The 23,615-nt window shown below is 36.8% G+C and overlaps 1 protein-coding gene across 2 annotated transcripts in view; it reads left to right on the forward strand.

Moving 5' to 3' along the window:
• LOC115433827 (fibroblast growth factor 14-like) overlaps positions 1-23,615 on the forward strand; it is a 109,147-nt gene that overhangs the window by 63,415 nt on the left and 22,117 nt on the right. For both annotated transcript variants that reach the window (XM_030155372.1, XM_030155380.1), the window contains exons 2-3: positions 6,279-6,388; positions 13,924-14,027. In XM_030155372.1, the coding sequence (XP_030011232.1) occupies positions 6,337-6,388; positions 13,924-14,027 (156 nt within the window). In that variant the 5' untranslated portion in view covers positions 6,279-6,336. The remainder of the gene's footprint in view (positions 1-6,278; positions 6,389-13,923; positions 14,028-23,615) is intronic.

The following is a 23,615-nucleotide window of genomic DNA, read 5'->3' on the forward strand; positions in this document are numbered from 1 at the left end:
AGATAATAACTAAAGTGTTCAGCAGCTTCTGCAAGCCGAGTGTCAAACAAAAGAAGGGTGAGATGTGACTGATCGAACACACTGCCCACCTGAGTCGGACCGAGGTGGGCAGTGTGTTCTGATTTGTGTTCAGCTCTGACAGGAGGACGCCGGGCAGGTGAACTGTTAGTTTGACTCATAAAGCAGCAAGAAATACCACAGCTGTCACCTAAAATCACATTTACTCAGCGCATTAAAATACACTGGAGAGTGGTTCAGAGTCAGGGATTTCATCTAAACACATTTCACATGATAGAAAGTAGTTGTGGGAAACGTGAAAATATGTAGTAGGACTGAATTGTGGAACCCTGGTGATGTGTGCAACGCCTTCAATGGACTCAACCTTTTTACAAGCAACTTATTTTAGGAATTTTAATCGATTTATGACTGAAAAAGTTACGGTTTTCATATATAAACAGAATGATAACCTGTTTTACTGTTACTTTATTTAACAAATACTTAGTAACTACTCAGGGGATATATGTCAAAGCTAATTTTCTTACATTTTAATCAAACATTTGTTGGAAATCTTGAGGAAAATAAAGGGATCAGTATGGTGACACCTAAGTGAAATTGTACAAGCTGCCTTTCTAAACCTAAAAGCTAATGTAATGTGGTAAAACGCTTACTGTGCCACCGCATCAACATTACGCAGCAACCGAATTTACAAATGCTGTAACCCTTATTAGAAAATATTGTTTTTCATGAAGACTCTCTGCTAGTCACCCATTTGAGAGCTGGGAGATTTGATAGGATGGTCACCTCTGAAATCTCCATGCTCTCTGTTGTAAATTTGTGGCCTATATAGTTTTTTTTCATTATCTTTTATATTATATTGTTTGTTTTTTTCACTGTCTTTATGCATGTACATTTTTTCCCTTGAATTTCCCTGTTGTGGGATCAATAAAGTCTAATATAAATCCAATCTAAACTAAGCTAATCTAATGTCCCTCTGCATCCATGACACGCACAACCCCTCTGTTAAATTATAATTCCAGAAAAACACAACACTGTAGTTTACCCTTTACCTCTTGATAACAAATTGCTGCATTTATTAATCTATACGTCATAAAAATAGCTTTTTGGTGAACTCTAGAGGATGGCTGACTAAACAGACAAAATATGTGTATTTTGATGTTATTTATGGATTTCCTAAGTTTAGTTTATTCTATTTTCTAAGTCATGTCAGTCAGTTGTAGATACTACTAAGTAGCACTAATAATGGGAGGAAAAAAACACAAGGTTGACTGTCAGGTAGCTCAGTGTTGATGTAGATAGGTCTGGCACCTTCCACTATAGCCCTGGAATTGGAGTAAAAATGTTGCTTGGCTAGTTTTTGTGTGGCACTGAATGCAGGATGTTGTGACACTTCTACGCAAAATAGTGTTGGGAGAGAAGTCGTTCTAGTGGAACATGATCATAAAGATCATAAAGAAGCGTGTTGTGGTATCAAAATGACTACATCCCTATAAAAGAAAATGCTTCACAAAAAGATGCGTCTTTGTCAAAACTCATCATTTTCAAGGTTATAGATGCAGCTCAGATGTTGTTCTTTCACACAGTGAGGGGTCTTTCAGAATGATAAGGCACATATGGAGGGAAGAAGGAGAATGACAATCTTGTCATTGAGCGATGGAAATAATCAGCCTTATTCTGGCACTTCCAGTGAGCCAGGGTACCCAGGTATATTAACAGCTGCCAAAGTAGATTTTGTGGGTAATTTTTTCCATTTTTACCTATGCAGAACAGCAAGCGATGGTCTAATTTAACCTGCGATACTCTAACTTACTTTTAAACAGAAATTGCCAACTTGCATCACTTTCCTCATAGTTTCTTGTTTATCTGTTAACACATGGCTCATTTTCGACCAATCAATCCATTATATTCATACTGACATAGCTTTGCTTAGTGAACATAATTGTGCAAAACATGATGCCGATATGACATTCTCTTACTCATATGTATCATCAGAAGTTGTGGCTGCTAGTTAACAGCTTCTCAATTGGAGATGTGCATTTTGTGGGAAAATAAAAGCTAAAAATCGACTAAATCTAGACATTTTACATGTGGTTTGATGTTCATTTAAATTTTGAGTTTGAATTTCAGTGGCTAAAATGTATTTATTCAGACACATTAGTTTAACTTTGATGTTCAACAGTCACCCTGTTTTTAATAAAGTGGAAGCGGTCGGTTTCAGACGTTCATAATCTTCTATGTCAAAATTTTCCCAAGGGAGATAGTGGGATGGTCTTGCCCATTTAATTGCACTTGGAACCACAAAATCCTATATTCTTGTACCTATTACTGTCACTATAATGTAATGTACATAGTGCCATAAAGTTCTGCCAGATTTGGTCTCATTTTCTTCTGGACTATGTTTGCCTGATGTTTTCAAAGACATGGTCTCTCTCATAAGTTTAGGTCACTCTCTACTCTGTGGTCTATGTGGGTTCTCCCAATTACGCAGAACAAGCCTGGCTGCTGCAGTAAAACCAGTCCCTGCCAGCCCAAACTCTACTTTAGAAAGCCCTGGTGGCATTCAAGATTCATCCTCCAGCAAACACAGTGGTGGAGATTCTGGGAGGGGTTGTTTTATCTAGTCTTCAAGGTTTCTAAGCACATCTACTCGAGGGACAATCCCACAAGACACTGAGGTATGTTCCCTGTTAGTTTTCTAGCATTTAAACTTCTTGTATCTCCTGTATCCCAGACATTTTCCGATTAAATTCTGCTACAAATCTTCCTTAACATGGCAAGATGTCTCGAGGCAAAAGCGATCTGAGTGCCTAAACTTTGCCGTAAACTTTCTTCAACCACCTGCTCCAGAGAAAGGAGTTTGGTCATAGTGGTATTTGAGACTTGAGGTCATTGGGTGTGGTGTTTCAGAAGATGGAATGATACTTTTTGTGGGATTTTGAAACCTAAGTTCATATTGTTGGTGGACTTTCTGAGCAGTTCTGTGGTTTTGTCTATGACCAAGACAAGTCACAACTGATTTTTTTTCTTGCACAATGCCGTACAATTCATTAGCATCAATATTTTAATACCTATACACATTCAATCTGATGCAGATTTTTTTTGAGGCTATTTGTGCTTGAAACATGATTAAAATACATCTAATATTTAGCACTTCTGTGATGGAAAGTGTATTTTTTTCAGATGCCGATAAAATTTGGGTCTGATGTAGCTGACCTTAAACCTAACCCACTTTTTAAACTCTCTGCATTTTTTGTGCAACGAATGCCTTTAATATAGCGCCTATTTTACTTGAAATGAGAAAATAACATTTACTTGTAATTAGATTGTTTATTATTCATAAATCCTCCAGTTCAATGTGAAAACTGACAAAAACACTGATGGAATATTATCCAAATGATTTTACAGCCACTACAGTACAACATTTATATTGATTGCAAAATATTAATTACTGTTCATGTTGATATGAAGTATTAAATGGCAGTTACAAACACACTTGTTGACCAAATGCAATGCAGCCAAAAACAAAATAAATAACCCAAACAATAAGTATGAACGGCATTATACTCGCCCAGCATTCGTGTTTAGCATTTTTCGATACTGAAGCCTACTAAACATTTTCTCTTGGTGACATAAATTGGGGACTTTCCCTACCTCGCACATTTAATAGTTGCATTTGTAATCCAAATTATGTGTTACAGGATTGCAGCATATACCATGCTACAGTTACGTACTGCTGCAGGGAATTTAGTCAGCTCAAGCGATGGCTCCCAGCTTCACGGCTCTTCTTCTCCTCCTCCTCCTTCTCCCCTGCTGCACAAGATGGATCCTTCACAAGATGGAAAACACCCCAGCCTCTCTTTCTCTCTCCCTCTCCTCTCTCACACTCTGATAAACTGGGTCAGTCTGGCTTTATTCTGTCTCAGTGCATTGGGTGTACCCTTACGCATTCACTCCTCGTCACTCTCCCCACTTCCTCCCTATTACGCACACACTGTTCAAAGGGGATTCCCGACCTGACTCGATACACAGTCAGTGATGTGAGCTTTGTCGAAGGAGAAAGGGTGTGGTCTATGTATGCCTGGATGGGAGAGGAGCCATGTTAAAGCAGCCAGTGGGAGAGCTTCTGCAGAAATGTGAAGGCAGTAATGACGATACTCATGTTGTGTGATATAACAGTAAAAATGCTCCTCTGACCTGCCAAAGCATGAATATTATGCAGTCACTGGTAAAATTCCCTAAGTCCATCTTGTTCTTTTTCTTTTGCGCTCTCTCTTTCTTTACTCGGGGGCTGAGTCAGTCCTACAACACATTTCTGCACTTTTATCTCTCAGTCCTCGCAGCTGTACACTTATCATTTTATTTAGTGCCAGTCATTTCATTTATGACTGCGAGATATGTAGCCCTCCCACAAATTCTTAATTGTGTGGTGCATGCAGTGTTCCTCGCAGTGTGTACAGCACCTTTTACATGGGAGGTGAATCAGCGGGAGGCTCGCCTAAGTTTTCCTTTGAAATCTGGATACATCTACAACAAAACAAAATGGATTGTTTAAGCACTTACATTAGAGAGAGAGCTCTAATAAGCCTACTGTTAGAGGTTAAAAACACTCAGGCATCATGAAGAACAGCTTTTTCATTTGATGTGAGAAGGGCAGACAGTGATTTTTTTTCTTTTAATTTTTAGTGGTGAATAATTGTTTAGTCTATGACATATAAAAGTGAGTGAGAAATGGTGATCTGACTTTCCTGACCCCAAAGTGACCTCCTTATATCACCTGTCTGTACTGTAACGAACAACATACCTAAGGCACCATTATGAAACAGAAATAAACGCACCAAATCTTAAAATGAATAGATCTGGTCTGACTGAAATGAATCATCCCCTATTGAAATCAAAAGCCAAATGTTGCAGTGTCAGAAGAACAATCGAGGCAGGGAATTAATGAAAATGACGAAACAGTTAAATTCTAGTGAAAGTCATTGCATTTTAGTCTCATTTTGGTTCTTTTAATACTTGTTACAAATATTTTGATAGTACTCACTGATTCTCAGCTCCTCCATACAGTGGTGTTCAATCACTGTAACGGCAAGCTCGAAGTACTCTGTCCAGAAATACAAGAAAAACTCAAGAACCCTATTTATAGTGCGATAAAAACCATGTAACAGTACTTGACAGACATACATTATTACAACAACCATTAGGGCTACTGTAACTGACAGCTAGCTAACTTGTTAGCGTCAGTTAGCGACAATTAAGTAACATTACCGACAGAAAATACTTCAAATAAGACCGCCATTCCCTTTTAAAAAAGTTATAACATAGTAAAAATACCTACCTTTAATATTAAATGATAAACTTTACACATTAATAGACTTTATCGAAGTTCAAATAAGCGTGTATCGTTTCCTTAGTCCCGCCTACTTAAGATGTTGCTGATTGGTTAATTAATATGCGAACGTGACACCTGTCGAACCAATGAACATAGGAAAAGAACATAGCGCTTTCAATGACTGCAATCAGCGCAGGATATTTCAGCTCCGATCAGAGCGTATGATTTTAACCAAATAAATGTGAATCATTCTCACAGGGATGCTTTGAAGCCTGTGGCTCAAACAAATTAGAGCTGGGTATTACTGAGGATGAGGCGAACCCAAGCTACCGAGAAAAGTATGTTTAATCCAAATACTCTTAAAATTGTCAGTAAAATTAGCAATGATGCATTGGATAAATGATTTATAACAAAAATAACTGTTTACCATATTCTTGCTAAAGCTGAGCGTGAATCAACATATATTAAATATACAACCAGAATATGTCTACACTAGTCAAAATAAATAGTAAACAACATTTAGGAGGTAGAAAACTATTATAAAGCTCCTCTATACCATCAAGGGTCTCAGAAATAATTTATCATAACTATTCAAGTGGAACAATGACCATGAAGGACGGATTAGTCAAGAATCCTGAAATGGATTGGATGTGCCTGACTAGTCTCTCCACAGGAAATCCCCAGGATGCAGCAGGTCACATGTGGTCACATTGTCCTTTTTTAATACCCGGCTGTATTCAAATCTTGAATGTGCCCTCCAGGATTTGTGCAGACTTTTTTTTTTTTTTTTCCTGGCAAAGAATATGTAAACTTGGTGATCAGATTCTTTTTAATCCCTTTTTGCTTGCACTTAGAGGACTGTATGACTTCTTGCATTTCCTGTTTGAAGATATCTTTCAGTCCTTTTCAACCTGTTCTCCTGTGTTTGCAGAACACAGCTGAAGGGCATAGTGACCAGGTTGTTCTGCAGGCAGGGCTTCTATCTCCAGATGGGCCAGGATGGAAGTCTGGACGGGACCAAAGACGACAGCACCAATTCCTGTGAGTGGATGCACAAACACACTCACTAACAGGCACAAAAACAAATTCATTAATTCATTCATAACCTTTATTTAAACTGGAGATATATTGAGGACACAACCTCATTTGCAATATAGCCGAGACAAAACATAACATTTAAAACATACAATGGACATATCAGAAATACCAAAAAGTAAAAGTGATAGAGAAAAATTAAAAACAGAGAAGTCTACTCTACAAATTATTTATATTATGCTTTAACAGTTTGAAGACTTTGATTCAGCATTTTATCTGTTAATCAACCTTATATTTGCTGCTGTACATTAGATTTTAACCTGTTTAGTCTGACGTTATTTTTCTAGTATTTGAAAACTGCACAAAAATTTACACAATACACTTTTAGACAATAAATGATATATAGTCCAGGGAATAGCCTTTACTAATCATTTTCCATGTAGTCTTTTGTAATAAACTCAGAATATAATGACAGTTGAAAAGAAATGAAATGAAACAAAAAAAAGTTTAGAATAAAAGTAGAAATGTATGGGAACTGTAATAGATTATAACACAGGAACTTTAAAATGACAGAAAATGTAGATGTATATTAATAATACAAGTCAGAATATCAGAAACCCAAGCACTGTCTCCTAATTAAAAGCAAAATACATATGCGACAAACTTTAAAGTACTTGCAATATTTACAGACAACATGTAAAGAAATTGCTTGAGCATCAAAACGTAAGGACCAAAATATCCAACAGTATCTATTAATGCCAGCATGACATTTGCAGCACAGAGAAAACAGTGAGGCTGTAATTGTACGTTTCTATCAGCTGCTTTTGCTTTAATGGTGGGATTGTGAGGCATTGTTGTTGTGCAGGCAGTGTGTTTCCAGAGCACTGCTTCACTAAAAGTGCCAGTGGATGTTGTTTTAAGTGGTTTATTGTGACCTTGCATTTAACGCTGCCTTCAGGGAGGAGCTGCAGGGAATGGCTTATGATTAATGCAGCTTCTGTAATATTCGGATGTAGAAAGCTTAAAGGAAATAAAATGCTAATCAGTAATAATCACTTCCCACGTTGGCTGAGCTGGTGGCTCTCTGCTGTTTGCATGTTGCAGCAACATTGCACTTGTTTACCAAGATTTTTTTTTTTTTCCTGGCAACTGCTTTCACATCAATTTTTGCCAATCATGACACATTTTAATTCTTGCCACAGTGCAATGGGTGCATCACACAGTATTGACTGGCAGCCCTTACTTGTACATTTCTCTTTTTCTTTTTTTTTTATTATTTCATTTGTCTGTCGTCTGTTTAGCGGAGCTGTGTTCGGGCTGAGGGGAGAGATCAGTGACATTTCCTGCAGCATTTAAAGGGAGCGCTGTTACCATCTCTAATCAGCTGCCTGCATATCTTTATGTTAATGAAGCTTGAGCCTGATGGTGGTGTACAAAAAAAAAAAACCTGGTATTTATTGAGGATGATTACCTGCAGGTGTACTGGGGCACATTCCAAATGAACTTTATAAATTTTGTTGTTGTAGGAGAGGGCTAACAACCACTTCGATGCAGCTTTGATTAATGAGGGCTCTAGGTGTAATCAGCTTTGATTAAAGCAAAGTCCACTGTGGCAACCTTTGTTACTGGCCACCATTATGTAAAAGCACTTCCACAATACAGCCTGTAATATATATTTCCATCTGTATAATAAACTGTATTATCACCAGCTGCACATTAATAGACAACATATTCTTACCCTGAAGGAAATGACTTCTTAGTGGAGATTCTAACACCACCTTTGCATGACACTAAATAACGTGATCTGATCAAGTAAGATGTCTGCTGTGAAGCTCTCATCTCACAGAAATATACCAACTGTGACTTTCCATTTTATAATTGGGAGCCTTAAAGTTTTTTTTTTTGTTTGTTTGGTTTGGCCAGTTGTCCAAACTTGACTTTTAACATTGAATAATCATTAAATATTTTAAGTATGTAAACTTTAAGGACGAAGTCAGATCTCTTATCTGTTAAAAAGGACACACAAATCACACAAGTGGTAATTTCTTAATCTGGAGAAATGAGAGTGATGAGTGTCTGAAATCAAGTTTACTGAAAAGTTTCATTCATAAACATTTGTCACACATTAAAACTGAGATAATTAATAAATTAACTAACGGATTTAAGCTTACAATGAAAATAGAGTTGATGCAGAGGGAAGATGAAGGAAACATCTCCATAGAGATATTGCCAACTATAGGCGACGTTCAGACAGCAGGTCTTAATGCACAATTTGGATTTTTTTGGTGAAATCCGATTTCTCGGCATGCTCGTTCATATTACACATTAAATGTGACTTTTATCAGTTTTGAGTATGAACTGAATGCGACTCTGAAGTGACCCGCAGGTGCAAAAAAGGCCTTGACGTAATACGCGTTCACGGATGTATGTATGTTTTTCCCGCCGCTTCTCCTGGGATGCAGAATTGTGATGTTTGTCGCATTACAATGAGGTAAAGGTTGGATAAATGCGGCCTGGCCGTTCAAACTGAAGTCGCATTGCAAAATATCGGATATGTATCAGATTTAGGACCACATATGAAAGTGGCCTGGGTGGATTGAAAAAATAGATTTATGTGCTGTTCAAAACTGTCTTAACAGATCAGATACAGGTCACATATGGGCAAAAAAATCAGATTCGGGCCACATTTGCCAGCAAACTGTACGTAGTCATTCAACAGAGTGCAGCAGACCCTGTTTTTGACGTACTTTAATAAACAGATGTTCACAAAGTATTTACATTTTGGGTGACATTCCTGTTTAAAGATGATTTCTGGTTAACACAAATACACTGTTGCCCATAAAGTTGGAATCAAATTTTTTTTTATCTCTTCTCATGAAATGATTGTGATAACTGATTTATTCTTGATGGAATAAAGTGTAACTGGGACCTCAGCTAAGCTTGCACATGATCAAAGGTGATACTGACGTGTTTAAATAGGAGTAAAAAGAGGAATGTGTCTGAAAACAAAATTATTCCAACTTTATGGACAACAGTTTATATTGCAGATAAAATGCATTTGATGATGTGCAAGAATAAAAATATTAAACCAAGAGACATCCATGTCAGCTGATCCACTTCCAGCCACCTGTTACACATGTATCTATACAGACTTCACCCACTACCCTACACTCCAATCAGCCGTAGCACTGACCACTGACAGATGGTCAGAAGTGTGAAGTGGTTCTAATGTCGATTATTTCATTACAGTGGCACCTGTCAGTGGGTGGGATTATATTAAGCAGAAACTGAATGTTCAGTCCTCCAAGTTTATGAGCTGAAAGCAGCAAAATGGACAAGAATAAGAATCTCACGTTATGTCCACACTAATGCAGATACAATACAAAACAGATATTTTAAAATGTTTGTGTTTCTTGTCTACAAGCAAACTGTGTTAAGTTAATTTTTTTTTTTTTTTTTTTTAATTTTCAGGTTTATATCTGTGTGGAAAAGTAGACAACAATGGCATCACACTCCTATTTGTGCATGTCAGTTACTGCTTAGTGTAATGAACACACACATCCTGACAGATTCAAGACTCTGATGTTACTCGTGTTATCAACAGTTTGATGTCCAACAGAAACAATGGTTTATCTTGGCTTGGAGTCATTTTTGCATTCTACTGTAGAAAAATACCCATTTAAAAAACATGTCTTCATTTGTGTGGCATTAGTGACACTGACAAGGACCAAATTTTATGACTAGGTCAGACCATTTCCAAAACTACAGGATCTTAGACATTCCTGGTCTGCAGTGAATAATACTGTAACAAAAGGGGTTTAAGAAAGGACAACCAGATCTCAGTCAAACGTCTGTTGGATGTTCTGGACAAATAAATCCAAACTGTGTCACAGCTCAGATGACTTAAAGTATCCGCTGCTAACATCTTGGTGCCAGGCCACTGTCGGAGGACTCTGGGCCTCTGGTCAGCGCTGGTTTTGGCATCAAAACTTGGACCTATACAACATTAGGCAGGTGGTACTAATGTTATGTCCAAACAGATGCTCGATGGGGTTGAGATCCAGTTATTCTTCCTGGTACTATTGTAACAAGAAACCAACATTAACAGAACTTTGCATCGTGATCTTAAAAAAAAAAAATGAGGTAATTAATGTCCTCAAACACAGTAGAAAACCGGGAAATCACAAATAATTCTGAAGAAACCGAATTTGATCCTTTTCCATGTACAAATGTACATGAGCATTTTATATGTTGTTTGCAGTGTTGCTCCCATACCCAGAATAGCCGAAGCCCCAGCAATAAAAATAATACTGTTTTGCACAAAGTTATTACTTGTAGCTCATGTATTTCGCCTTCATACATTTACCCAATATCACAAGGAAACCATATCTTCACATAATAGCACCTTAACTTTAAATCTCAATGTAATTGCTTTAAAATAAACAATAATTGTGATGATATTTGATGCTGAAGTATTAACTAAATGCTATTAATCAGACAGAGGACATTTAAAAAGAAAAAAAAAGATCTGAAGACCTTTCTCTTCAGGAAAGCCTACCTATAATCTTCCCTGGTCTGTGCATGCTTTACCTGTTTTAACTGTTTTATCTGTCTTACTTGCTTTCTGTTTCTTAACTTCCTTAACTTTTAGTTGCATTTATTGTACCCTGCTTGTAGCACTTTGAGGTTTTTAGCTAAAAATGTTAAGTGCATTATAAATTTAAAAAAAATTTCCTGATTATTCTTATTATTAATCAGGTGGATATGGATAAATAAATGTTTACTGGACAGTGTTTCCATGTAATTGTCGTTGTCCCTGCACTCTGAAAGCAGAGTCAGGGTCACCTTGAATCCAGTTTGACATTGTCCCTGTCATAGCAGCCTCAGTGTCTGTGCTGTCAGCAGCCTGATCAATAAGTCTGAAATGATAAGAGGCTAAAGAGGTGAAAGAGGTGTGATTTCCACCAACCTCAGCTGGAGACCGAAGAATTTCACCAACCTTGAAAGGTCACAGCTTGCAATGGCCAATAATTGACACAATAATAGTCACATTTTTACAACAAAGAGGAGCTGGAAGCAGGAATGAATCACAGTGGATGTAATGATATTCATTTTCAAGCTTCATCATTGTTATTTTACAGCTTCAGAACAAAATGTCAATTGCTCTCTTCCCACGTCTTTGTGAACTGCCAGTTGTGAAAACTCGGAGACTTTCTTCATTTGCAATGACAGCTCGCGTGTTCTTCGATTATTTGTTCCGTTTAATGCTAATGCTGACAGTCTCGCAGATAATTGCAGATGTTTGCGAACCCCTTTGGCAAACTTTCAGATGCTCATACGGCTCTCGAGTCATAACTGTGTGCAAAAAATGAGTCGTTTAGTCAGTAAAAGTAACCCGTTTCTGTCTTTAAAAAGCTGACTCAGTTTGTCGCTATCACACCAGCAACTTTTTTATGTTTTCTATATAAATACACAGAATTTTACAGGGATGAGAGCATCATTTTAAGCGCAGTGGGAGGAGAGTCAACATAAGAATCGTGCGCCTGTAAACCACTCTGACATCTGTTACATGATTTCTACCAATTGCTGAGGAGAGCAGACATTAGCAGTTTTTCTTACATAAGCCATCTTTTTCAAATACAGTATTGTTCTGATTATTTCACAAAGTAAAACAGTTATCCTAAAACTAGAGACATAAAAACAGGAAATAAAACTATACTAAAAAAAAAAAAAAGTGCATGGCAGTAACTTTTAAAAACATGACAATAGGCTGAAACATTTTAAAATAATTACATCAAGCTTGTTTGTTGTGTGAGGTTTGTAAGATTTGTTTGCAGTAAATTTCTAACTGTTTATGAGCCTGAAAAGCTGTAGACAAGGTTGTGAATTTTACTTTTTTTGCAAAAGTAAAAGAAAACAAACTTTTAACTTAAGTGAGATGCAAACACTTCTGACATTCTACAAATACATATACAACAAATTCTGACAAACTTCTTCTGGAAACACTTGGTCAAATTAAGGTTAATAAGCTTTTAAGAGCTTGTTAAATCATAAATATTTTCTTTTCTCTTAAATAAAACACCTATTAAACACAAAAGACATTTACTATGAGTTTTACTCTATGGTAACATCTTGTTTTTCTACAAGATATAAATGAGAATAATTCATTAAATGTCATTAAACTCACCTGGGTCACTGAAGAGTCTTCCCCGTCATCCACTGTGAAAGCCTCAGACACTTTTCCTTCAAGACCTGCTGCAGAAATGAAGGAAACAGAGCCATCTGCTCTATGATTGGACAGTTTGACTCCGCTTTGAACTGTCTGCATCCAATCAGATTCAGATGTAAACACAGATCAAATTCCTCCTCATTACATTTGTGTCAACATTTCGGTTTCTATACTGCCTATGTAACTCTTTTCTTCACAAACCTAAATTTCTAATGCAGATAATTTGTAGTTTCAAAAAGCCTGGAAGTATTTATGTACTTTACTTTACAAGTTCTTCATTACTTTAACTCTAATTTAATCTTCATACATTACATTCACATCCAAAGTTCACACATCACTTCACTTTCAAAAACTACTCAGCTAGAAATGTATTTTCTCATTTATGTGCCTTTTTCTAATTGAACCAGATAATCTAATGTCTTAAAAGGTTTCTTGGATAAATACAAGCATGCAAATAAAGCCACAGTATTAATTCTGCTTAATTTAATGTTTGTTGAGTTAACATTTAAAATCCAGTTTGACTGACTGAGCTAATTTTATTCTTTTTTTCTTTATTTAAGGATTCCCATTAGTCTATACCAAAGTATTATAGTATAAGTGTAGTAGTATTATAATTCTTGGAAAAACATTGGATATCCCTAAATATCATAACACTTTTTACATTTTTTTACACATGCTGGGTGTTATGATAGTTTTGTTGTTTTATTTAAATTATATTTCAATTCCTAAAATGTAATTATAATGCCATATAATCTAACAAATTTGTAGAACAAAGCTGCAGTATATCATCACCTTCCTACAGGAATTGCTTTAAATCATCTCCTCTGTCCTGTTTAAGCAGTTAAATGTTTTGTAAATCTGGGGGAAAAAAAGATGACAGGCAATTATTTTATCAAGGTATGTGACAAAAGAAATACAAGTAGAAAAGTCTAACAGAAACAATTAGGATTAAATAAAGCATAAATACCAGGGGATGATAAGTATAAGTCGTTTTTGAGAGATTAAAATTATTTCAGTTGCTGATCGCCCATGAGGAGGTGAATGCAGACGTCTGGTGCTTTAGCAGAAACCACCACGTCTGTGTTTTCAAACAGTCGGTGTTCTGCAGGAAGAATCGTCCTCTGCAAAACACAGAGTTTAAATGGTCCGTGTGCAGCCCCCACCCACCCCTGAGGCCGATGCCGACAAACCAAACCAACTGAGCAGCAGACAGACATTTCAGAGCTCAGAGCACTGTGTTTTAAGACAGACACACACATTCATACTGCACAGGACTCACACATCAACTCTGCGTGTCTGTTTTCGTCCTCAGCTCTGTTTAACTTAATTCCTGTGGGTCTGAGAGTTGTGGCCATCCAATCAGTCAAGACTGGCCTCTACATCGCCATGAACGGAGAGGGTCACCTCTACTCCTCGGTGAGTGCACACCAAACACACAAACACACAAAGGCACAGACACACAAAAAGCAGCTACTCTCCTTTTCTTGATGTTCTTTTTTGGCTGCTCTGCTGCAGGGTTATGTTTCTTTTTGGAAATTTGATGTGTTGTTTATCCATGTCCCAGCTGTTTGGTTTCTTTTCATTATGTCTTTTCTGGGGTTTCAGTTAGGGGACACAAATGTCTTTTTTTCTAAACCAGCCATGAGACTTTTATTGTCCACATAAGGTAAGTTTGTTGACTGTGGTTGTGAAATAATCTTGAAAGACAGTGGAGGAATGATGCTGAAAGAGCATGTAAAATGTGTTTTAAATAACTGAATAATTTGATGAAAAGGACGAAAAGAAAGTATGAATGAAAGATGATGGATCCGGATTAAAATATAATTAATTTTAGACGTGTACTAAGATTCTTGTATTGTATAGTCTATTAAAGTGGCTTAATATAAAGTCATCATGTAGCATTTTGCTGTCATTTTTGAAACCTGGATTCTTCTTTAATGGCTGTATTATGAGTAGTTTCAGTCGTGACTGTTTTGTTGGTGACAGTTTTTACGTAATTTTGAGCCTTTCTGGGAGATCTTAGTCATCCCACATTTCTCAGCAGTTGAACACACACAAAAAACTACATTTTCTCTGATAACTTACTGCTCTTATTTTGGGTTTCATTGGATAATGAGGGGGTCTTAATGCTTTTAAATTATAGAAAGTCCCAGCGTTGCAAATATTTGCTTCACACAGCAGTTATGTGCAAAACCAAGTCTAAATAGTGGTTCATGAAATTTTCCTCCGGCTTAAATGCAAGACTTTCCTCTCTGTAACGTCAGCCTCCAAGTGAAAGTGTACCGCTGAACAAAACCAGACCTCAGCCTGAATAAACTGAGGTGACCTTTTCGTATGACATTCTTTAAAATAAATCTCAGCGGCCGCTTCCTCCTTCCTCTGCTCTGAAGAGGCAGAGGGTAAAATCTGCTCACACCTGTCAGTCAGGCAGCGTTGCAGACGTTTGCAGCGACTGCAGCATCTGTGGAGAGACTTTCCCAGCCCCTAAGGATGGGAAAAAAAAGATCATTTACTGTGGGCCATATGTGTTGTACAGTAAGGATTTTACAGAATAAACCAAGGGGGGGATTTAAATTAAATTAAAACCCAAGTAGAACTGAAGAAGAACTTGAAACTATGTCTTAATATTGGTATGATATAGAGACAGAAACATTCTTTTGTCAGAGAATAATGTTGCAGGTAGAGAAGGTAAAATGGAACAGTGACGTTTGTAGTTCATAGGAAAAAAATGTGCAGAACATAAATGAAGAAAAATAGAAGAAAAGAGGAGAGATATAAAAGGAAAAGAACAATTAGAAGTTGACAGTATTATGGCTTAAATTCGACTGAGATACATAATAATGTTTGAAAATGTGAAATCTGAAAAACAAAAGACTTTGTAGGAATAAGATAAGAGAACAGGGCTGTAGATCAGGAAATAATGGAGAATAAAAAGTCAAAATCATACAAAGAAGAACAAATGGAAAGGAAGTAAAGAGAAATAAGAAATGAGCAAAATAATGACAAGTGATGAATGAGTAAAAAAAAACAAACATATATTGGAAACATTAACAGTGATAGAAAGGAAATCAAGATGAAGAAGAAATAGATTAAAAACATTAAATCAGTTTCAGGTAGAAAAGGAAAAGAAGGAGAAGATACTGTGTCTAATACCAGTAGAATTTAAACTTTACAAAAATATATAATAAGAAGGCAAACATTCTTCTTTTCCTGTGTTTCAAGTGATAAATGTGTTAATTTTGTCACTTTTCTTATATTATGACCTGGTTTGGGGTTTTTTTTTCTTTTTTTTAATTTGAGTCAAGTTAATCCTACTCGTTTTTTCTCAGGAAATGTACCCAAGCTGCCATGAATGCAATTTTCTAAACTTGGTTGCCAGTTTAGATCCACAGTTTCATAACAGGGAAAAGTGTGAAAAGCTCACAATTAAAGCAGCATCTTTTTTTATAAACACAGAAAAAACAACCTTCTAAATACTGGAGGAAAACAGCATTTAACAGCACTAATTCAACAGAAACCTTATTAATAGAGCTAAAATAAATCAAAGAAAGAAAGATGTTGTTAGATTAATAGTTTCGTGATTCAGTTAGCATGAAAGTTAGAGTTAAGAATTATATAAAGTCTAAATTTGTGTCTACCTGTATAAAGTTCCACTAACATTAACTTTGCACTGTTGTGACAGTACCTGTTCATTTTTTAGAGCCTTTTTAGTTTCCAAAAACAAAATATAGTTACATAAGAAAAAAGAATAGAGAGGTGGCATAAAGAAGTCCGTGAAAGACAGAGGACGGAGGAGATGAAGAGCGAGCGGAGAAGAGGAGGACGGAGGGGAAGTGAGGTAAAAAGAGGAGAGGCCGGTTCGGCTGGAGCAGAATATGAATTATTTCCATGCTGACTCTTCAGAGAGAGTTCACACTCCTCCGCTGATGTTTCTTCGGCCTGACATCATCCCCCCCTTCCTCCTCTTCTTTTTCTTTTTTTGGGTGGAGATGACAGGAGCCGGAGAGTGGAGGAGAGGAGAGAAGGTATGAGGGGGAGGACATGAAAGGGAGGAAATGAAAGGGAAAGAGGTGAGAGGGAATAAAGGTGGAGAGGAAGGAGAGGAAGAAAGGCTGGATTTGGGTGGGAGGTAAATGAGACAAGGACAAGGATAATAGTGTAGACAGAGAAGGGGAAGATTTAGGTTTATACAAAGATAAAGAGAGGAAGAAGAAGGATGGGAAAAGAGGAGGAGAAAGAGGAAAAGGGAAAATACAGACAGAAATGAAGATGAAGAGGAAAAGATGGAGAACAGAAAAGTAAGAGGACAAATAGAAGGAAGGAAAAGTTTGCAGACTGAAAGTGTGAAAGAGAGAGTGCAGGCGAAAAATAATGAAGACATGGAGGACAAAAATAAAGACGAAAAAGATAAAGATAGAAGAAAGAGGAAAAGTAAGAGGAGGGAAGGGAGAGATAGGTGGAGGAATTTAGCTACAAAGAGAAACAGTGCAGGGGGAAAAAGGAAAAAAATAATATGGAGAGGAAAGAAGATAATGGGAGAAGATGAAAGAAAAAGATGGAGAATAAAAGACGGAAGAGGACAAACGGAAAAGGAAGTTGTCGACAGAGGAAAGAAGACATGAGAAGACAAAAAATAATGAAGTGGAGAATGAAAAGAAAAGAATGAAAACATAAGAGGAAGAAATGATGTAGAATAAAATGCTACGTTGGAGGGGAAATCAAAACAAGGAAAAGATGGAAGAGAGAAAAAAAGGCTATGGATGGAAAATAAAAAAGGCATAAATGTTGGCTTTAAAACAGGACAAAAAGGAAAGAAAAGAAAGTTTAATGACAACAAAAGAAAAAAGGTGTCAAACAAGTGCAAACCAGATGCAATTAAGTGGAGAAAAAAGAAGTGATGAAAGAGGAAGGAGGAAAAAACTGGAGGTGAAGAAGAAAGATGGAGGATACAAATCAGTTTCAGGTGTAAAAGACGTTCAGTAGAAGAAGAAGAAGAAGGAGACGAGGTGGAGACCGGGGCTTAAAAAGCTAGAGATGAAGAGGGAAGCGTCTGTAGACAAAAGGATGAGCGTAGGAGAAAGGAGCTCTGTGCTGCTCTGCTGGGCTTTCTCCGCCTGTCGCTGAAAGTCACAGATGCATGAGGGCTTCCTGTAAATAATTGAAGAGGGGGAGTCCCCCCCCATCCAACGCACACACTCACACAGTAGAAATCCCCTCTAAAGCCGCGCGCTGGGAAAGTGAGGATGTTTGATCATGTTTCAGCTCTGTGACTGATGAACATGCAGCTACATGATAACAAATATATAAACGAGAGCAGTGGGTTGAATTTCTCATGATGTCAGTGCTGTGTGATGATTAACTGGCAGCTTTAAAGGCGCTGGCAGGTAGAGAGAGAGACTCCGAACACACTAGAAGGCTATCAGAGTGTGTGGAGGGAAGCAGCGGGGAGACGTTTCATCACTGGTCGCTTCAGGTTCACACCGGCTGTTTATTGGCTGAGGTTCCGATGATCTTTTATCCTGCCAGGTTAAGTCTTTGGGTCAGAAAAATCTATACAAATCACATTCCCGTTGCTGTAAATTCACTTCTCGCAATTCAGTTTAGATTCACTGAGGACAGGATGACACGGAAATATGTCAATTTGTGTCAAATAAATCACACTGTTAGGATTAGACTGCAAAATTATGACAAGTATGGGAAGTCTTTAACCCAGTGGTTCTCAGCCTTTTTTGGCTTGTGACCCCATTTTAACATCACACATTTCTGGCGACCCCAGACATTAAAAGTTGAGCCTTTTTTTTTTTTTTTTTTTTTTTTGGCTAAAATTAATTTGTTTTTGATCATGTAATAGTTTTTTTTTTTTTTTAGTTTAATTTTAGATGACATTTAGGCTATATAATGTATATTATTATGGATGGAGGCAGAAAAGCCAGGTTGACAATTTTATTTTCCTTGGTCAGGATATGTACAGTCAGTCCAGCTTGGATTTACAAGGCTGACAATTAATACTGAACAAACAAGAACCCAAACTATGAATTATGAAAGAGCTGCAGCATCTGAAACTGACCATAATGAACATTTGAAAGATAAACAGTACCACAGTGCTTCAGTTTCAGCTTCACAGTTTGTCATGTCTTTTATGGATTGGGATTGTTTCTCTCAACTCACCATATATATATATATATATATATATATATATATATATATATATATATAATTTTTTTTTTTTTTTTTTTTTCATTTTTATCAAATACTAGAAATTTAAGGCAACCCCATTTGAATTCCAGACGACCCCAAGGTTGAAAAACACTGCTTTAACCTGATCTAACCTGTGTTTTGAGCAACAAATGGACTTTTGCCTGCATATTTGTTTTAGTATCGCAGGACGAAAAACATAGAAAGAGGTTTAATTTTTAACAGCAAAGGGTAAGGACTAATGTAAAGCAAATGTGTATTTCTGTTATGGGTGTTCTGTTGTGACAATGGAAGAGAAGAGCTGGACAAATATGGTTCAGTTTAAGAGGTTGTCTAATAGACAAGCTTTATAAAAACGTAATGAAATAATTGTACTTCATGGATGATCATGTAGTGTTTACCATAATAGCTGTAATGGCAACTTACCTGATGTAAGCAGATGTTTTAAGAAAGGGGCAGGTATTACAAGTTTTCTTCATCCTGCTCCTTTCAATCGTTTAGATTGGAATAAATAAATAAATGAAATAAATGAAAACTAAAGCTCTGAATACTGAAATGAGAACTCACTGAACACTCTCTTATGTAGAACATCATAGATAGTGTTTGTACGCAGTTTGTAAATGGGTGCTTCTCTGAAACTGGTCCCTAAAAACAGGACATGGGGGCTAAAAATTCAAACCAGATGTGACTAATGTTATGAAGCAAGTTTGGAAGCACTTTGGGTCTATTTTAAAAATAAATACTTACTGAGATAAAAGAGAAACTATTTTTCAGATAAAACACATTTTTATATTATTTTACATTTTTTCTCTTATGGTATATTGTACTGTATACAAAGGATCACTGTAAATAGTGCATGTTCATAACTGTATCTACCGCACACTGCAATTCTGAAAAAAAGTTTATGGAAATCTGTAAGTGTAGTACAGTTTTTTTTTCACTTGCCTACAGTGGTTTTTGCCTTCTGTCGCCAAATAAATGCATAGAGAGGAAATCTGGAAGAAAATGTCTGTTGTACTGAAAAGTCACATGACTTAAAACACGTCTGCTTGTTCAATAGGTAGTACATGTTTTGTATAAGGAAGTCAAATTACACTACAATTTGTTAAAAATTGTTATTGACAAATAAAAAAAAAAAATCATCAAAAGGTTAAAAAATCCATAGCTTCAACCAGATTCAAATACTGGAAGGATATTTTCTGTCTATCCAGTGGGAGGTAGATATTCTGAACAAAACCTGTTTTAGCTCAATGATAAAAGAAAACAAATCCAAAAAAGCACACCTGTGAATTATACATTCAAGGACCTCGACCTGTTTGTGAGTCTAAATACTGTATGAAATGTGTTTTGTCTGGAAATGACAGTGGTTGGAGAGATAAATATTTGAGGCAGGAGTTGTAGCATCTCAGTGATGCTTTTCCACTGGACATCTGTGCAAAACTTTACCAATATTTACTAAATGTCGAAAAAACAGAAGTGCATAATGTTGTTTTTTTCATTAAATTACAAATGCAATGATTTGTTTATTTATTATCGCAAGATGACACGAGAAGTCGTTCCATAAACATGGCGATGAACATAAATATCAGGCTGATTTACAGATATATTCAGTATTATTGTATATTACCCTTCTATCCCGTACTAAATTTTAAAAAATGATTAGTTTCCTGGTGTGTCCACACATACAGTGCCATATTTCTTTTAAAACTCTTCTTCTTCACTCGTTGTAACATTTGTTTTTTTTATTCAAGTGACTCTACTTGCTGAAAAAGGTGTTTCCATTGCAGTTTTGCGTGATATACCAATTGAACTACGCCCAAAAAACCACCTCTTTCCAGCACAAAAACTTTTCATCAAAAATAGCAAAACTGTTATTTTTCCATTGTGCAAATTTTTATGCACACGTTATATTCGCACAATTTGAGGGTCAATGGAAAAGTGACTAGTGATGCTTTTATTTCCTAAATGATGTCTTCTGTGTTCTGTTGTTGAATGTAATTTGGAAAGCTTCCAGAATTTTGGGGATCCTTCTTCTTTTTTTGTGTCATTTCTTTAATGTGTCATTTCAAGTACCCTGTTAATATGCTAACACTGTACGCACTTGAATGACAAATAGTGCACAGGGGGGATGAGGCAACCATTATGGCATCATTTTGTACCTATTCAGTCCTGTCTCAAAAGCCATAAAATATTAAAGACATACAGTCGCGAAAAAAATTATTATACCACCCCTTGTTTTCTTCCATTTCTTGTTCATTTTAATGCCTTGTACAACTAAAGGTACATTTGTTTGGACAAATATAATGATAACAACAAAAATAGCTCATAAGAGTTTAATTTCAGTGCTGATATCTATCCATTTTCCACGTTTTCTTGATAATAACCAAAATCACTTCAGTCCTTACATCAATATCTATGGCATTGTACTGACAAAAACAGTGCTTTTAGGCATTCCATGTTTTCTTTTCTGTCTGTTTTAGTCACATGATGCACACAGGAGTTAGTACTTGATTGTATAACCATTGTATTTGATGACTTTTGATGGTCTAATAATTTTTTTCTGTGACTGCATTCTCCACAAAGAACAAAACCAAAAACTCTGCATGGTGTACTCTCCATGCAATTCAACTAGTTATTCTTTAGTTTGTTGCTAAATTTCATTGCTCTGCTCTTAACAGGATTCTTTATCCTCTTATTGCAAATTGTTAATGATATTCTGCAAACTTAGTTATACTACACGGTGCAACTCTCTTATTAATCCCAGATCTAGAGCATCTGGCAGTGTGCGGTAGTGCATGTACATACACATGGTGTATGTGGGTGTATGTGCACGTGGGTTTTTAGATGTGTGTGTGTGTGTAGCTAACAGATGGCACAGTGTGCAATGAGCTGCTATGTGATAATTATGGAGCATGCTGGGGAACGTAGAAAAAAAAAGTGCTGATGAGTTTGGGACGATCTGAGTGTGGATGGAGCGATAACAGTGTGTCTGTGCACTAATGTGTGTGATACATAAGATGGTGTTTTGTGGATGGATCCAGGTGTAGGTGTCAGGATGTCAGGCAGGAAATGTAATTCTTGAGCAAAATCATGGAACAAATGTAGCACCATAGATCCTACTACCACTGCCGCTCCTTCTGATTTTACTATGAAAGACAAGATCATACTTCAAGGCACGTCTTTTTGATATTCAGTATGTACCCAGCGTGGTCACGAGAAGCATTCGGATCAAGGCTGTGAGTCGTGGCTCCCTGAAAATCTGCTTGTTTTTGAAATCTGAATTGTGCTGACTGTCCACTAGCCAAGTTTAGAAATGGTAATGTATTCCTTCATGCCAGCTTCAGTGAGTCACACTATTCCAGGCCCAGTCTGTCTGCTGGTGTAGCCCTGGAAGCCCAAACACCCTCTATTCAACACCATTACATTATCAATAAATCTGCTTTTTACTTACAGCTTCAGTCATTTTGTTTATAAAATACTGGTTGTAGTTTCCCAAATTTTTTTCTTAATTGCTTAATTGAAGTAGCTGGTAATTTTTCTCCCAGTTTCGACACAATAAAGACATTTATTGCTTAAACCTTTATAGGGCACTCATTGAAATACTCTGAAATTTAAAATTTCAACCTTCTCTTGCCACAAAACATCTGAGCAGCACTTGCTAAAAAAGTAAACACATGCAATAAAACAGTTGTTAAAAGGTCATGAACTGACAAAAATCCCTTATATTCACTATTTACAGCTTCAAAATGTCTATAAAGTCTCTGTGAATTAGTATATAGTTTAGTATAGTGTTATAAAACTAACATGCTTGTTGGCCTGGCCTCATTTTTAATGTTTTCGGAAATGACCAAAAATAGTCACTCGCCCGATAAAGAGTTAAAAAGACACACTAAAAAGAAATGGCTGAACTTTTATGAAAATAGCTGCTATTTCTTTTTCAATGGATGACTAAGTGTTTCAGCTCCGCCATCATGCATCCCTCTGTTTCGTCTTCTTGTCGCCCCGCTGCTCTTTGCATTAGCAATGAGAAGATAAGCTTTTAGTGACAAACCCACTGAGATTTCTTCCCCAAACAAGGCTTTTAATGTGTTTTAGCTGCTTTTTGATTTGCAGTGCCGCATAATCAAAACCCTAGCCGACATATATAAAATGCATGTTTGGGGTGTTTTTTGTTTTATTTTAGCAGCATTTCAAAGCACAAAACACCAAATCAGCAAATATTGTAGTGTTTTGACTCAAATCGTGACAAAAAACAAAAAGGAATCCATTGTTAGAATAGCCGTTGTTTCAATCATGATTTCTTTTCCATGTATTTGAGCAGCATCATTATAGCAGGATATTAGCAAACAGTGATGTGTGCACGGCTCTGTCTGTGTACGTAGGCGTGTACTTCCATTCATAACACAGCCGGCGCAGCACTCAGACAGAGTGAGTGCTGTGATGTCTCGATCCAGAGAGATGAGAAGGAAGAGGAGTGGCAGAGAGAATAAATGTTAGCCATGTGAGTCATCACACACAGTCTCTGCTCGTTTCTGGTTACCAGAGGATGAATTAGTTACTGGTGAGCTGCAGAGCCTCTTCAAAGACACCACTTTATGAAGACGAGCATTAAAGTAGCACAGGACACACGGACACACACTCAACATCCACTCAGTGTGAAGCCTTTTTCACAGCCTTTTGTCCAGCGAGTCACAGCTGGAAAGTTTTGTTTAGCTTTCCCATCTTCAGGACTAATGCCACTGCCTCTGTGGATTAGTCAGAGTCACATCATTCACAGCTCCACAATACTTCAACTAAATGAGACTCAGA

The sequence above is a fragment of the Sphaeramia orbicularis genome, chromosome 2 (assembly GCF_902148855.1).
Source record: "Sphaeramia orbicularis chromosome 2, fSphaOr1.1, whole genome shotgun sequence".
In the NCBI taxonomy this organism is placed as follows: Eukaryota; Metazoa; Chordata; class Actinopteri; order Kurtiformes; family Apogonidae; genus Sphaeramia; species Sphaeramia orbicularis.